At 55.4% G+C, this 17,651-nt stretch overlaps 1 protein-coding gene across 3 annotated transcripts in view; it reads right to left on the bottom strand.

Moving 5' to 3' along the window:
• Positions 1-15,530, bottom strand: part of MAPK8IP1 (mitogen-activated protein kinase 8 interacting protein 1) — a 269,383-nt gene extending 253,853 nt beyond the window's left edge. The window contains exon 1 of one of the 3 annotated variants that reach the window (XM_068261710.1): positions 15,266-15,530. In XM_068261710.1, coding sequence (XP_068117811.1) covers positions 15,266-15,510 — 245 coding nt within the window. In that variant the 5' untranslated portion in view covers positions 15,511-15,530. The remainder of the gene's footprint in view (positions 1-15,265) is intronic. The other 2 variants (XM_068261708.1, XM_068261709.1) reach the window with 2 other exon arrangements.
• Between the last annotated feature and the right edge of the window lie 2,121 nt (positions 15,531-17,651).

Genomic DNA, 17,651 nt, shown 5'->3' on the forward strand with positions numbered 1-17,651 from the left:
TGGCTGCCCACCATCACCAGGCCTGCCTGTATCCTGGTACCTCCAGGCTGGCCACCATTACTAGGCCTCTCTGTATCCTGGTACATCCAGTCTCCAGGCTTTCCACCATCACTAGGCCTCCCTGTATCCTGGTACCTCCAGTCTCCTGGCTGCCCACCATCACTAGGTCTCCCTCTATCCTGGTACCTCCAGGCTCCTGGCTTCCCATTATCACTAGGCCTCCCTGTACCATGGTACCTCTAGTCTCCTGGCTGCCCACCATCACTAGGTCTCCCTGTATCCTGGTACCTCCAGTCTCCTGGCTGCCCACCATCACTAGGCCTCCCTGTATCCTGGTACCTCCAGTCTCCTGGCTTCCCACCATCACTAGGCCTCCTGTATCCTGGTACCTCCAGGCTGGCCACCATTACTAGGCCTCTCTGTATCCTGGTACCTCTAGTCTCCTGGCTGCCCACCATCACTAGGCCTCCCTGTATCCTGGTACATTCAGTCTCCTGGCTTCCCACCATCACTACGCCTCCTGTATCCTAGTACCTCCCGGCTGCCCATCATCACTAGGTCTCCCTGTATCCTGGTACCTCCAGTCTCCTGGCTTCCCACCATCACTAGGCCTCCTGTATCCTGGTACCTCTAGTCTCCTGGCTGCCCACCATCACTAGGCCTCCCTGTATCATGGTACCTCCAGTCTCCTGGCTTCCCACCATCACTAGGCCTCTCTGTATCCTGGTACCTCTAGTCTCCTGGCTGCCCACCATCACTAGGCCTCCCTGTATCATGGTACCTCTAGTCTCCTGGCTGCCCACCATCACTAGGCCTCCCTGTATCCTGGTACCTCCAGACTCCCGGCTTCCCACCATCACTAGGCCTCTCTGTATCCTGGTACCTCCAGTCTCCTGGCTGCCCACCATCACTAGGCCTCCCTGTATCCTGGTACCTCCAGGCTGGCCACCATTACTAGGCCTCTCTGTATCCTGGTACCTCCAGTCTCCAGGCTTTCCACCATCACTAGGCCTCCCTGTATCCTGGTACCTCCAGTCTCCTGGCTGCCCACCATCACTAGGCCTCCCTGTATCCTGGTACCTTCAGGCTGGCCACCATTACTAGGCCTCTTTGTATCCTGGTACCTCCAGTCTCCAGGCTTCCCACCATCACTAGGTCTCCCTGTATTCTAGTACCTCCAGGCTCCTGGCTTCCCACCATCACTAGGCCTCTCTGTATCCTGGTACCTCCAGTCTCCTGGCTTCCCACCATCACTAGGCCTCCTCTATCCTGGTACCTCCGGTCTCCTGGCTGCCCACCATCACCAGGCCTGCCTGTATCCTGGTACCTCCAGGCTGGCCACCATTACTAGGCCTCTCTGTATCCTGGTACATCCAGTCTCCAGGCTTTCCACCATCACTAGGCCTCCCTGTATCCTGGTACCTCCAGTCTCCTGGCTTCCCACCATCACTAGGCCTCTCTGTATCCTGGTACCTCCAGGCTGACCACCATCACTAGGCCTCTCTGTATCCTGGTACCTCCAGTCACCTGGCTGCCCACCATCACTAGGCCTCCCTGTATCCTGGTACCTCCAGTCTCCTGGCTGCCCACCATCACTAGGCCTCCCTGTATCCTGGTACCTCCAGTCTCCTGGCTGCCCACCATCACTAGGCCTCCCTGTATCCTGGTACCTCCAGTCTCCTGGATGCCCACCATCACTAGGCCTCCCTGTATCCTGGTACCTCCAGTCTCCTGGCTTCCCACTATCACTAGGCCTCCCTGTATCCTGGTACCTCCGGTCTCCTGGCTGCCCACCATTACCAGGCCTGCCTGTATCCTGGTACCTCCAGGCTGGCCACCATTACTAGGCCTCTCTGTATCCTGGTATATCCAGTCTCCAGGCTTTCCACCATCACTAGGCCTCCCTGTATCCTGGTACCTCCAGTCTCCTGGCTGCCCACCATCACTAGGTCTCCCTCTATCCTGGTACCTCCAGGCTCCTGGCTTCCCATTATCACTAGGCCTCCCTGTACCATGGTACCTCTAGTCTCCTGGCTGCCCACCATCACTAGGTCTCCCTGTATCCTGGTACCTCCAGTCTCCTGGCTGCCCACCATCACTAGGCCTCCCTGTATCCTGCTACCTCCAGTCTCCTGGCTTCCCACCATCACTAGGCCTCTCTGTATCCTGGTACCTCCAGTCTCCTGGCTGCCCACCATCACTAGGCCTCCCTCTATCCTGGTACCTCCAGTCTCCTGGCTTCCCACCATCACTAGGCCTCCTGTATCATGGTACCTCTAGTCTCCTGGCTGCCCACCATCACTAGGCCTCTCTGTATCCTGTTACCTCCAGTCTCCTGGCTGCCCACCATCACCAGGCCTCCCTGTATCCTGGTACCTCCTGGCTTCCCACCATCACTAGGCCTCCCTGTACCCTGGTACCTCTAGTCTCCTGGCTGCCCACCATCACTAGGCCTCCCTGTATCCTGGTACCTCCAGTCTCCTGGCTGCCCACCATCACTAGGCCTCCCTGTATCCTGCTACCTCCAGTCTCCTGGCTTCCCACCATCACTAGGCCTCCTGTATCCTGGTACCTCCAGGCTGGCCACCATTACTAGGCCTCCCTGTATCCTGGTACCTCCAGTCACCTGGCTGCCCACCATCACTAGGCCTCCCTGTATCCTGGTACCTTCAGTCTCCTGGCTTCCCACCATCACTACGCCTTCTGTATCCTAGTACCTCCCGGCTTCCCACCATCACTAGGCCTCTCTGTGTCCTGGTACCTCCAGTCTCCTGGCTTCCCACCATCACTAGGCCTCTCTGTATCCTGGTACCCCCAGTCTCCTGGCTGCCCACCATCACTAGGCCTCTCTGTATCCTGGTACCTCCAGTCTCCTGGCTTCCCACCATCACTAGGCCTCTCTGTATCCTGGTACCTCCAGGCTGACCATAATCACTAGGCCTCTCTGTATCCTGGTACCTCCAGTCACCTGGCTGCCCACTATCACTAGGCCTCCCTGTATCCTGGTACCTCCAGTCTCCTGGCTTCCCACCATCACTAGGCCTCCCTGTATCCTGGTACCTCCAGTCTCCTGGATGCCCACCATCACTAGGCCTCCCTGTATCCTGGTACCTCCAGTCTCCTGGCTTCCCACCATCACTAGGCCTACTTTATCCTGGTACCTCTAGTCTCCTGGATGCACACCATCACTAGGCCTCCCTGTATCCTGGTACCTCCAGTCTCCTGGCTTCCCACCATCACTAGGCCTACTTTATCCTGGTACCTCTAGTCTCCTGGCTGCCCACCATCACTAGGCCTCCCTGTATCCTGGTACCTACAGACTCCCGGCTTCCCACCATCACTAGGCCTCTCTGTATCCTGGTACCTCCGGTCTCCTGGCTGCCCACCATCACCAGGCCTGCCTGTATCCTGGTACCTCCAGGCTGGCCACCATTACTAGGCCTCTCTGTATCCTGGTACATCCAGTCTCCAGGCTTTCCACCATCACTAGGCCTCCCTGTATCCTGGTACCTCCAGTCTCCTGGCTGCCCACCATCACTAGGTCTCCCTCTATCCTGGTACCTCCAGGCTCCTGGCTTCCCATTATCACTAGGCCTCCCTGTACCATGGTACCTCTAGTCTCCTGGCTGCCCACCATCACTAGGCCTCCCTGTATCCTGGTACCTCCAGTCTCCTGGATGCCCACCATCACTAGGCCTCCCTGTATCCTGGTACCTCCAGTCTCCTGGCTTCCCACTATCACTAGGCCTCCCTGTATCCTGGTACCTCCGGTCTCCTGGCTGCCCACCATTACCAGGCCTGCCTGTATCCTGGTACCTCCAGGCTGGCCACCATTACTAGGCCTCTCTGTATCCTGGTATATCCAGTCTCCAGGCTTTCCACCATCACTAGGCCTCCCTGTATCCTGGTACCTCCAGTCTCCTGGCTGCCCACCATCACTAGGTCTCCCTCTATCCTGGTACCTCCAGGCTCCTGGCTTCCCATTATCACTAGGCCTCCCTGTACCATGGTACCTCTAGTCTCCTGGCTGCCCACCATCACTAGGTCTCCCTGTATCCTGGTACCTCCAGTCTCCTGGCTGCCCACCATCACTAGGCCTCCCTGTATCCTGCTACCTCCAGTCTCCTGGCTTCCCACCATCACTAGGCCTCTCTGTATCCTGGTACCTCCAGTCTCCTGGCTGCCCACCATCACTAGGCCTCCCTCTATCCTGGTACCTCCAGTCTCCTGGCTTCCCACCATCACTAGGCCTCCTGTATCATGGTACCTCTAGTCTCCTGGCTGCCCACCATCACTAGGCCTCTCTGTATCCTGTTACCTCCAGTCTCCTGGCTGCCCACCATCACCAGGCCTCCCTGTATCCTGGTACCTCCTGGCTTCCCACCATCACTAGGCCTCCCTGTACCCTGGTACCTCTAGTCTCCTGGCTGCCCACCATCACTAGGCCTCCCTGTATCCTGGTACCTCCAGTCTCCTGGCTGCCCACCATCACTAGGCCTCCCTGTATCCTGCTACCTCCAGTCTCCTGGCTTCCCACCATCACTAGGCCTCCTGTATCCTGGTACCTCCAGGCTGGCCACCATTACTAGGCCTCCCTGTATCCTGGTACCTCCAGTCACCTGGCTGCCCACCATCACTAGGCCTCCCTGTATCCTGGTACCTTCAGTCTCCTGGCTTCCCACCATCACTACGCCTTCTGTATCCTAGTACCTCCCGGCTTCCCACCATCACTAGGCCTCTCTGTGTCCTGGTACCTCCAGTCTCCTGGCTTCCCACCATCACTAGGCCTCTCTGTATCCTGGTACCCCCAGTCTCCTGGCTGCCCACCATCACTAGGCCTCTCTGTATCCTGGTACCTCCAGTCTCCTGGCTTCCCACCATCACTAGGCCTCTCTGTATCCTGGTACCTCCAGGCTGACCATAATCACTAGGCCTCTCTGTATCCTGGTACCTCCAGTCACCTGGCTGCCCACTATCACTAGGCCTCCCTGTATCCTGGTACCTCCAGTCTCCTGGCTTCCCACCATCACTAGGCCTCCCTGTATCCTGGTACCTCCAGTCTCCTGGATGCCCACCATCACTAGGCCTCCCTGTATCCTGGTACCTCCAGTCTCCTGGCTTCCCACCATCACTAGGCCTACTTTATCCTGGTACCTCTAGTCTCCTGGATGCACACCATCACTAGGCCTCCCTGTATCCTGGTACCTCCAGTCTCCTGGCTTCCCACCATCACTAGGCCTACTTTATCCTGGTACCTCTAGTCTCCTGGCTGCCCACCATCACTAGGCCTCCCTGTATCCTGGTACCTACAGACTCCCGGCTTCCCACCATCACTAGGCCTCTCTGTATCCTGGTACCTCCGGTCTCCTGGCTGCCCACCATCACCAGGCCTGCCTGTATCCTGGTACCTCCAGGCTGGCCACCATTACTAGGCCTCTCTGTATCCTGGTACATCCAGTCTCCAGGCTTTCCACCATCACTAGGCCTCCCTGTATCCTGGTACCTCCAGTCTCCTGGCTGCCCACCATCACTAGGTCTCCCTCTATCCTGGTACCTCCAGGCTCCTGGCTTCCCATTATCACTAGGCCTCCCTGTACCATGGTACCTCTAGTCTCCTGGCTGCCCACCATCACTAGGTCTCCCTGTATCCTGGTACCTCCAGTCTCCTGGCTGCCCACTATCACTAGGCCTCCCTGTATCCTGGTACCTCCAGTCTCCTGGCTTCCCACCATCACTAGGCCTCCTGTATCCTGGTACCTCCAGGCTGGCCACCATTACTAGGCCTCTCTGTATCCTGGTACCTCTAGTCTCCTGGCTGCCCACCATCACTAGGCCTCCCTGTATCCTGGTACATTCAGTCTCCTGGCTTCCCACCATCACTACGCCTCCTGTATCCTAGTACCTCCCGGCTGCCCACCATCACTAGGTCTCCCTGTATCCTGGTACCTCCAGTCTCCTGGCTTCCCACCATCACTAGGCCTCCTGTATCCTGGTACCTCTAGTCTCCTGGCTGCCCACCATCACTAGGCCTCCCTGTATCATGGTACCTCCAGTCTCCTGGCTTCCCACCATCACTAGGCCTCTCTGTATCCTGGTACCTCTAGTCTCCTGGCTGCCCACCATCACTAGGCCTCCCTGTATCATGGTACCTCTAGTCTCCTGGCTGCCCACCATCACTAGGCCTCCCTGTATCCTGGTACCTCCAGACTCCCGGCTTCCCACCATCACTAGGCCTCTCTGTATCCTGGTACCTCCAGTCTCCTGGCTGCCCACCATCACTAGGCCTCCCTGTATCCTGGTACCTCCAGGCTGGCCACCATTACTAGGCCTCTCTGTATCCTGGTACCTCCAGTCTCCAGGCTTTCCACCATCACTAGGCCTCCCTGTATCCTGGTACCTCCAGTCTCCTGGCTGCCCACCGTCACTAGGCCTCCCTGTATCCTGGTACCTTCAGGCTGGCCACCATTACTAGGCCTCTTTGTATCCTGGTACCTCCAGTCTCCAGGCTTCCCACCATCACTAGGTCTCCCTGTATTCTAGTACCTCCAGGCTCCTGGCTTCCCACCATCACTAGGCCTCTCTGTATCCTGGTACCTCCAGTCTCCTGGCTTCCCACCATCACTAGGCCTCCTCTATCCTGGTACCTCCGGTCTCCTGGCTGCCCACCATCACCAGGCCTGCCTGTATCCTGGTACCTCCAGGCTGGCCACCATTACTAGGCCTCTCTGTATCCTGGTACATCCAGTCTCCAGGCTTTCCACCATCACTAGGCCTCCCTGTATCCTGGTACCTCCAGTCTCCTGGCTGCCCACCATCACTAGGTCTCCCTCTATCCTGGTACCTCCAGGCTCCTGGCTTCCCACCATCACTAGGCCTCCCTGTACCATGGTACCTCTAGTCTCCTGGCTGCCCACCATCACTAGGTCTCCCTGTATCCTGGTACCTCCAGTCTCCTGGCTGCCCACCATCACTAGGCCTCCCTGTATCCTGCTACCTCCAGTCTCCTGGCTTCCCACCATCACTAGGCCTCCTGTATCCTGGTACCTCCAGGCTGGCCACCATTACTAGGCCTCTCTGTATCCTGGTACCTCCAGTCACCTGGCTGCCCACCATCACTAGGCCTCCCTGTATCCTGGTACCTTCAGTCTCCTGGCTTCCCACCATCACTACGCCTCCTGTATCCTAGTACCTCCCGGCTGGCCACCATCACTAGGCCTCCCTGTATCCTGGTACATCTAGTCTCCTGGCTGCTCACCATCACTAGGCCTCTCTGTTTCCTGGTACCTCCAGTCTCCTGGCTTCCCACCATCACTAGGCCTCTCTGTATCCTGGTACCTCTAGTCTCCTGGCTGCCCACCATCACTAGGCCTCTCTGTTTCCTGGTACCTCCAGTCTCCTGGCTTCCCACCATCACTAGGCCTCTCTGTATCCTGGTACCTCTAGTCTCCTGGCTGCCCACCATCACTAGGCCTCCCTGTATCATGGTACCTCTAGTCTCCTGGCTGCCCACCATCACTAGGCCTCCCTGTATCCTGGTACCTCCAGACTCCCGGCTTCCCACCATCACTAGGCCTCTCTGTATCCTGGTACCTCTAGTCTCCTGGCTGCCCACCATCACTAGGCCTCTCTGTATCATGGTACCTCTAGTCTCCTGGCTGCCCACCATCACTAGGCCTCCCTGTATCCTGGTACCTCCAGACTCCCGGCTTCCCACCATCACTAGGCCTCTCTGTATCCTGGTACCTCCAGTCTCCTGGCTGCCCACCATCACTAGGCCTCCCTGTATCCTGGTACCTCCAGGCTGGCCACCATTACTAGGCCTCTCTGTATCCTGGTACCTCCAGTCTCCAGGCTTTCCACCATCACTAGGCCTCCCTGTATCCTGGTACCTCCAGTCTCCTGGCTGCCCACCATCACCAGGCCTCCCTGTATCCTGGTACCTCCAGTCTCCTGGCTTCCCACCATTACTAGGCCTCCTGTATCCTGGTACCTCCAGGCTGGCCAACATTACTAGGCCTCTCTGTATCCTGGTACCTCCAGTCATCTGGCTGCCCACCATCACTAGGCCTCCCTGTATCCTGGTACCTCCAGTCTCCTTGCTGCCCACCATCACTAGGCCGCTCTGTATCCTGGTACCACCAGTCTCCTGGCTTCCCACCATCACTAGGCCTCCCTGTATCCTGGTACCTCCAGGCTCCTGGCTTCCCACCATCACTAGGCCTCCTCTATCCTGGTACCTCCAGGCTGGCCACCATCACCAGGCCTCCCTGTATCCTGGTACCTCTAGTCTCCTGGCTTCCCACCATCACTAGGCCTCCCTGTATCCTGGTACCTCCAGTCTCCTGGCTGCCCACTATCACTAGGCCTCTCTGTATCCTGGTACCTCCAGTCTCCTGGATGCCCACCATCACTAGACCTCCCTGTATCCTGGTACCTCCAGTCTCCTGGATGCCCACCATCACTAGTGCTCCCTGTATCCTGGTACCTCCGGTCTCCTGGCTTCCCACCATCACTAGGCCTCTCTGTATCCTGGTACCTCCAGTCTCCCGGCTTCCCACCATCACTAGGCCTCCCTGTATCCTGGTACCTCCAGTCACCTGGCTGCCCACCATCACTAGGCCTCCCTGTATCCTGGTACCTCCAGTCTCCTGGCTGCCCACCATCACTAGGCCTCCCTGTATCCTGGTACCTTCAGTCTCCTGGCTTCCCACCATCACTAGGGCTCCCTGTATCCTGGTACCTCCAGTCTCCTGGCTGCCCACCATCACTAGGCGTCCCTGTATCCTGCTACCTCCAGTCTCCTTGCTGCCCACCATCACTAGGCCTCCTGTATTCTGGTACCTCCAGGCTGGCCACCATTACTAGGCCTCTCTGTATCCTGGTACCTCTAGTCTCCTGGCTGCCCACCATCACTAGGCCTCCTGTATCCTGGTACCTCCTGGCTGGCCACCATCACTAGGCCTCCCTGTATCCTGGTACTTCCAGTCTCCTAGCTGCCCACCATCACTAGGCCTCTCTGTATCCTGGTACCTCCAGTCTCCTGGCTGCCCAACATCACTAGGCCTCCCTGTATTCTGGTACCTCCCATCTGGCCACCATCACTAGGCCTCCCTGTATCCTGGTACCTTCAGTCTCCTGGCTTCCCACCATCACTAGGCCTCTCTGTGTCCTGGTACCTCCAGTCTCCTGGCTTCCCACTATCACTAGGCCTCCCTGTATCCTGGTACCTCCAGTCTCCTGGCTGCCCACCATCACTAGGCCTCTCTGTATCCTGGTACCTCCAGTCTCCTGGCTTCCCACCATCACTAGGCCTCCTGTATCCTGGTACCTCCAGTCTCCTGGCTGCCCACTTTCACAAGGCCTCCCTGTATCCTGGTACCTCCAGTCTCCTGGCGCACCACCATCACTAGGCCTCTCTGTATCCTGGTACCTCCAGGCTGGACACCATTACTAGGCCTCTCTGTATCCTGGTACCTCCAGACTGGCCACCATTACTAGGCCTCCATGTATCCTGGTACCTCCAGTTTCCTGGCTGCCCACCATCACTAGGCCTCCCTGTATCCTGGTACCTCCAGTCTCTTTGCTAGCCACAGGCCTCTCTGTATCCTGGTACCTCCAGTCTCTTTGCTAGCCACCGTCACTAGGCCTCTCTGTATCCTGGTACCTCCAGTCTCCTGGCTAGCCACCATCACTAGGCCTCTCTGTATACTGGTACCTCCTGTCTCCTAGCTGCCCTCCATCACTAGGCCTCCCTGTATCCTGGTACCTCCAGGCTGGCCACCATCACTAGGCCTCCCTGTATCCTGGTACCTCCAGTCTCCTTGCAGCCCACCATCACTAGGCCTCCCTGTATCCTGGTACCTCCAGTCTCCTTGCAGCCCACCATCACTAGGCCTCCCTGTATCCTGGTACCCCCAGTCTCCTGGCTGCCCACCATCACTAGGCCTCCCTGTATCCTGGTACCTCCAGTCTCCTGTCTGACCACCATCACTAGGCCTCCCTGTATCCTGGTACCTCTAGGCTGGCCACCATCACTAGGCCTCTCTGTATCCTGGTACCTCCAGTCTCCTGGCTGCCCACCATCACTAGGCCTCTCTGTATCCTGGTACCTCCAGTCTCCTGGCTGCCCACCATCACTAGGCCTCCCTGTATCCTGGTACCTCCAGTCTCCTGGCTGCCCACCATCACTAGGCCTCCCTGTATCCTGGTACCTCCAGTCTCCTGGCTTCCCACCATCACTAGGCCTACTGTATCCTGGTACCTCTAGTCTCCTGGCTGCCCACCATCACTAGGCCTCCCTGTATCCTGGTACCTCCAGTCTCCTGGCTGCCCACCATCACTAGGCCTCCCTGTATCCTGGTACCTCCAGTCTCCTGGCTTCCCACCATCACTAGGCCTCTTTGTATCCTGGTACCTTCAGTCTCCTGGCTTCCCACCATTCCTAGGCCTCCTGTATCCTGGTACCTCCAGTCTCCTGGCTTCCCACCATCACTAGGCCTCTCTGTATCCTGGTACCTCCAGGCTGGCCACCATCACTAGGCCTCCCTGTATCCTGGTACCTCTAGTCTCCTGGCTTCCAACCATCAATAGGCCTCCCTGTATCCTGGTACCTTCAGTCTCCTGGCTTCCCACCATCACTAGGCTTCCTGTATCCTGGTACCTCCAGTCTCCTGGATGCCCACCATCACTAGGCCTCCCTGTATCCTGGTACCTCCAGTCTCCTGGCTTCCCACCATCACTAGGCCTACTGTATCCTGGTACCTCTAGTCTCCTGGCTGCCCACCATCACTAGGCCTCCCTGTATCCTGGTACCTCCAGACTCCCGGCTTCCAACCATCACTAGGCCTCTCTGTATCCTGGTACCTCCAGCCTCCTGGCTTCCCACCATCACTAGGCCTCCCTGTATCCTGGTACCTCCAGTCTCCTGGCTGGCCACCATTACTAGGCCTCCCTGTATCCTGGTACCTCCAGTCTCCTGGCTGCCCACCATCACTAGGCCTCCCTGTATCCTGGTACCTCCAGTCTCCTGGCTGCCCACCATCACTAGGCCTCCCTGTATCCTGGTACCTCCGGTCTCCTGGCTGCCCACCATCACCAGGCCTGCCTGTATCCTGGTACCTCCAGCTTCCTGGCTGCTTACCATCACTAGGCCTCCCTGTATCCTGGTACCTCCAGGCACCTGGCTGCCCACCATCACTAGGTCTCCCTGTATCCTGGTACCTCCAGTCTCCTGGATGCCCACCATCACTAGGCCTCCCTGTATCCTGGTACCTCCAGTCTCCTGGCTTCCCACCATCACTAGGCCTCCCTGTATCCTGGTACATCTAGTCTCCTGGCTGCCCACCATCACTAGGCCTCTCTGTATCCTGGTACCTCCAGTCTCCTGGCTGCCCACCATCACTAGGCCTCTCTGTATCCTGGTACCTCCAGTCTCCTGGCTGCTCACCATCACTAGGCCTCTCTGTATCCTGGTACCTTCAGTCTCCTGGCTTCCCACCATCACTAGGCCTCTCTGTATTCTGGTACCTCCAGTCACCTGGCTGCCCACCATCACTAGGCCTCTCTGTATCCTGGTACCTCCAGCCTCCTGGCTGCCCACCATCACTAGGCCTCTCTGTATCCTGGTACCTCCAGTCTCCTGGCTTCCCACCATCACTAGGTCTCCCTGTATCCTGGTACCTCCAGGCTTCCCACCATCACTAGGCCTCTCTGTATCCTGGTACCTCCAGACTCCCGGCTTCCCACCATCACTAGGCCTCCCTGTATCCTGGTACCTTCAGTCCCCTGGCTTCCCACCATCACTAGGCCTCTCTGTATCCTGGTACCTCCAGTCTCCTGGCTGCCCACCATCACTAGGCCTCTCTGTATCCTGGTACCTCCAGTCTCCTGGCTGCCCACCATTACTAGGCCTCCCTGTATCCTGGTACCTCCAGTCTCCTGGCTTCCCACCATCACTAGGTCTCCCTGTATCCTGGTACCTCCAGGCTTCCCACCATCACTAGGCCTCTCTGTATCCTGGTACCTCCAGTCTCCTGGCTTCCCACCATCACTAGGCCTCCCTGTATCCTGGTACCTCCAGTCTCCTGGCTGCTCACCATCACTAGGCCTCTCTGTGTCCTGGTACCTCCAGTCTCCAGGCTTCCCACCATCACTAGGTCTCCCTGTATCCTGGTACCTCCAGGCTTCCCACCATCACTAGGCCTCCCTGTATCCTGGTACCTCCAGTCTCCAGGCTTCCCACTATCTCTAGGCCTCTCTGTATCCTGGTACCTCCAGGCTGGCCACCTACTCATCTGCTCCAGCCACATCCTACAATGAGGCAGGGTGTGATAAACACATAATAAAGTAATAACCACTATCATCAGCAGCTAATACAATAACACACACCACACCCAAATATACCATTCACTCTCTGCTAGCAAGAATTCCACTAATGACTGCTGATCAGCAACACACACAGCAATAGACAGGCAGCCTACACATAGCAGAACAACACAGAGGGTGCATGGATGGAGGGATGGATGGGTAGATAGATAGATATAAGTGATGTGTTAGAGTCAGTGTTTTCATACAGTGTATAATGTTTTTCTCTGTAAAGCTAAATGTATTGCAACTAGACAAATGTAACTCCTAATTAACACAACATGTAGCTTTACAGAGGATGGATGGGTGGACAGATAGATAGATAGATAGATAGATAGATAGATAGATAGATAGCAGGTAGATGGATGGATAGATAGATAGATAGATAGGAGTATCAGAGGTACACACCTAGCCGATCACTCGGCTCCTCCAATTAACTTCGCCTAACCGCCCCCCGCATCACCCAGTCCCATGCATGCCTCCAGGACTTCTCAAAAGCTGCTCCAACACTATGGAACGCCCTACCTGCACCCATTAGGGCAGCCCCCTCCTTCAACATCTTCAAGAAAGCCCTCAAAACTCACCTTTTCACTCTGGCCTACTACCCCTCACAAGTGCTCTAAACCCACAGCTGAACTCTGGTCCCCTACCTCTCGTGTCCTTACCTTTCCCTTTAGATTGTAAGCCTTTGGGCAGGGTCCTCCTCCTTTTGTGTCCTACCTGATCTTGCACCTCCATTACTGCGAACCCATGCTATGCATCTGAGTGAACCTAACTTGCCTAATCTCAATGCTCCATCCAGTGACTGACTATGCATTACCTTGTACTCATACTGTGCTGTGTGATCTGGTTTTCTTGTATTCCTGTATTGTCATATTGCTGTATGTCACCCCTAAATATTGTCTGTAACCTAAATTAATGTTCAGCGCTGCGTAATATGTTGGCGCTTTATAAATACAATTAATAAATAATAGGAGTATAGATAGATAGATAGATAGATAGATAGATAGCAGGTAGATGGATAGATAAAATAATCCGAACATTTGTATAGCGCTTTTCACCTGTCGGACTCAAAGCGCTCAAGTGCTGCAGCCACTGGGACGCGCTCAGGAGGCCACCCTGCAGTGTTAGGGAGTCTTGCCTTGAACTCCTTACTGAATAGGTACTTGACCTAGCCAGGATTCAAACCCTGGTCTCCCATGTCAAAGGCAGAGCCCTTAACCAGTACACTATCCAGCCACGATAGATAGATAGATAGATAGATAGATAGATAGATAGATAGATAGATAGATAGATAGATACATCAGAACATAAACACAAGTGCTGACAATGTATACAGCTGGCAATGTTGTTTACCTGGATAAATCTTACATGTATTGCATATGTTTATAGACAGTACATTGACTATCCCCACATGTGAAGGTAATTGGCACAACGTACAGCTGTACAGAAGATGGACAGAGGAAGATCATTACATAGATAGAATGACGGCCACCTGTGCTGATTGAGGAGACGGCCATTGCAGTAAACAAGCATAGAGGTGGCTGGTTGGCAGCAGAGATCTACTTCACACACTGGATACAGCTATTGGCAGTCTCTATATAATAATATACACACACAAAGCTGCTGGTCTGTAATACAGACACATATATACTCCAGGCAGGTAGATATGGGGGCATTGTAGCAGATATGGCAGGCAGAGCAAACAGGTATAGCAGGCAGAGCAGGGGGACAGGAAGATATAGCAGGGCAGGGGGCCAGATATAGAATGGCAGGGGACAGATATAGCAGGGCAGGGGGACAGATATAGCAGGGCAGGGGGACAGATATAGCAGGCAGGGGGACAGATATAGCATGGCAGAGGGACAGATATAGCAGGGTAGGGGGCCAGATATAGCAGGCAGGGGCCAGATATAGCAGGCAGGGGGACAGATATAGCAGGGCAGAGGGACAGATATAGCAGGGCAGGGGGCCAGATATAGAAGGGCAGGGGGCAGATATAGCAGGCAGGGGGACAGATATAGCAGGCAGGGCAGGAGGGCAGATATAGCAGGCAGGGCAGGGGGGGCAGATGTAGCAGGTAGGGAAGGGGGGCAGATGTAGCAGGTAGGGAAGGGGGGCAGATGTAGCAGGTAGGGAAGGGGGGCAGATATAGCAGGCAGGGCAGGGGGACAGATATAGCAGGCAAGGTGACATATATAGCAGGCAGGGGGGCAGATATAGCAGGCAGGGCAGAGCACAGACAGCAGGCAGGGCAGATATATAGCAGACAGGGGGAAAGATATAGCAGGCAGGGCAGGAGGGCAGATATAGCAGGCAGGGGGACAGATATAGCAGGTAGGGCAGGGGGGCAGATATAGCAGGCAGGGCAGGGGGGCAGATATAGCAGGCAGGGCAGAGCAGATATATAGCAGGCAGGGGGGCAGATATAGCAGGCAGAGCAGAGCACAGACAGCAGGCAGGGCAGGAGGGCAGATATAGCAGGCAGGGCAGGGGGGCAGATGTAACAGGCAGGGGGACAGGCAGATATAGCAGGCAGGGCAGTAGGGCAGATATAGCAGGCAGTAGGACAGATATAGCAGGCAGGGCAGTAGGGCAGATATAGCAGGCAGGGCAGGGGGGCAGATATAACAGGCAGGGGGACAGGCAGCTATAGAAGGCAGGGGGGAAGATATAGCAGGCAGAGCAGGGGGGCAGATATAGCAGGCAGGGCAGGAGGACAGATATAGCAGGCAGGGGGACAGATATAGCAGGCAGGGGGACAGATATAGCAGGCAGGGGGACAGACAGCAGGCAGGGATATTGCTGCTATTGAGAGGAATGGATGAACCCCCCTCCCCCCGGGCAGCAGAGATCAGGGCAGCGGAGCTGGATGTCAGCAGATAATGGGGGGGGGGCTTACCTGAAATGTGGGGGGGAAGCCAGGTGCAGCCCCAGGAATGGAGAGGAGCTGGCTGGGGTTGTGCTTGCCTTGTCTCTCTCCGCCATTCTCTCTGTGAGATGCTCTGGCCAGGCAGAGGGAGGAGGGGGAGAGATGGAGGAGCAGGAGGAGGAGGAGGAGAGGGATGAGGATGCTGACAGGTAGCTGAGGAGGAGGACCAAGTTCAGGGAAGAGGAAGAGGGTGACAGGTGGGTGGAAGTCACCATACAAATAATCTTTCTGCCGCCTGCCCCTCCTCTGCTCCCTGCACTGCTGGGGAACACTGTCACTCACCGCTGTCCTTACACACACACACACACACACACACACACACACACACACACTGTGCACACGCTGCTCTCACACACACACACACACACACACACACACACGCACACACAATGTACACACACACTGCTTACTCACACACACACACTGCTTACACAACACACCACACACACACTGTACACACACACACACACACACACACACACACCACACACATACATACACACACACACACACACACACACACACACACACACACACACCATACACACCTTACTCACACACACACCACATACTTTGTACACAAACAGACACATACTGTACACTCTACACACACCACACACACTGCTTACTCACACACACACACACAATGTACACACACACCTTGGGCTTGATTCACAAAGCGGTGATAACTCAGTTATCACGCCTAAAAGACTTTAGGCGTGATAAGCGGTGCAAAGCTGAGTTATCACCGATTTGTGCTGCTCTTCGCGCGAAGCTCCCGCGCGCAAAGTTTTGCGCGCGTAGCGCACCGCGCTGCGCGCGCAGAGTCCCATAGGGCTCAATGGACGCTGCGCGCGAAGCACGGCACACTGCGCGCGCAGCGCGGTGCGCTACGCGCGCAAAACTTTGCGCGCGGGAGATCGCGCGAGTTTCTTCTTATCACTCCTAAACTGAGTTTAGGCGTGATAAAGGGCTTTTCACAGGCGTGCAAACACTTTGCACCGCTTTGTGAATCAAGCCCCTTATGTCACACACCACATACACACACTGTACACACACACACTGCTTACACAACACACCACAAACACCTTACTAACACACACACTGTACACACACACCTTACTCACACACACATACACACACACACACACACACTGTACACACACACACTGTACACACACACAAACCACACATACACAAACACACTGCTTACTCACACACACAGTACACACTACACACACATACTACACACACACACACACACACACTGCTTACTCTCACACACACATACACTGCTCACACACACACCACCCACACTGCTTACTCAAACACACATACACACTGCTTACTCACACACACACTCACTGTTCATACACACACCACACACACTGCTTACTCACACTCACACACTCACCACACTGTGTACACACACACACACACACACACACACACACACACACACACACACACACACACACATTGTACACACACACTGTGTACACACACTGTACACACACTGTACACACTGTACACAGTACACACACTGTGCACACACTGTGCACACACTGCTCACACACACACACACACACACACACACACTGCTTACTCACACATACACAATCACTGTATACACACACACACACACACACACACACACACACACACACACACACACACACACACACACACACACACACACTGTATACACACACATGCACCACTACACACACACGCACACTGTACACACACACTGTATACACACACACACACACACACACACTGTACACACACACACTGTACACACACACACACACGCACCACTACACACACACTGTACACACACACACTGTATACACACACACACACGCACCACTACACACACACTGTACACACACACTGTATACACACACACTGTACACACACACACACACTGTACATACACACACAAACTGCACACACACACACACTGTATACACACACACGCACCACTACACACACACACTTTACACACACACACACACACACTGTACACACACACACACACACACTGTACACACACACTGTACAAACACACACACTGTACACACACACACTGCTTACTCACACACACACTACACAACTGTGCAGCTATTATAGTTAGTCCAATATAGCTAGTATAGTTGCCCCAGTATATTTAGTATAGTTAGCCCAGTATAGTTAGTATAGTTAGCCCAGTATAGTTAGTATAGCTACCCCTGTATAGCTAGTATAGTTAGCCCAGTATAGTTAGTACAGTTAGCCCAGTATAGTTACCCCTGTATAGCTAGTATAGTTAGCCCAGTATAGCTAGTATGGTTGCCCCTGTATAGCTAGTATA

The sequence above is a fragment of the Hyperolius riggenbachi genome, chromosome 11, assembly GCF_040937935.1.
Source record: "Hyperolius riggenbachi isolate aHypRig1 chromosome 11, aHypRig1.pri, whole genome shotgun sequence".
Taxonomy (NCBI): domain Eukaryota; kingdom Metazoa; phylum Chordata; class Amphibia; order Anura; family Hyperoliidae; genus Hyperolius; species Hyperolius riggenbachi.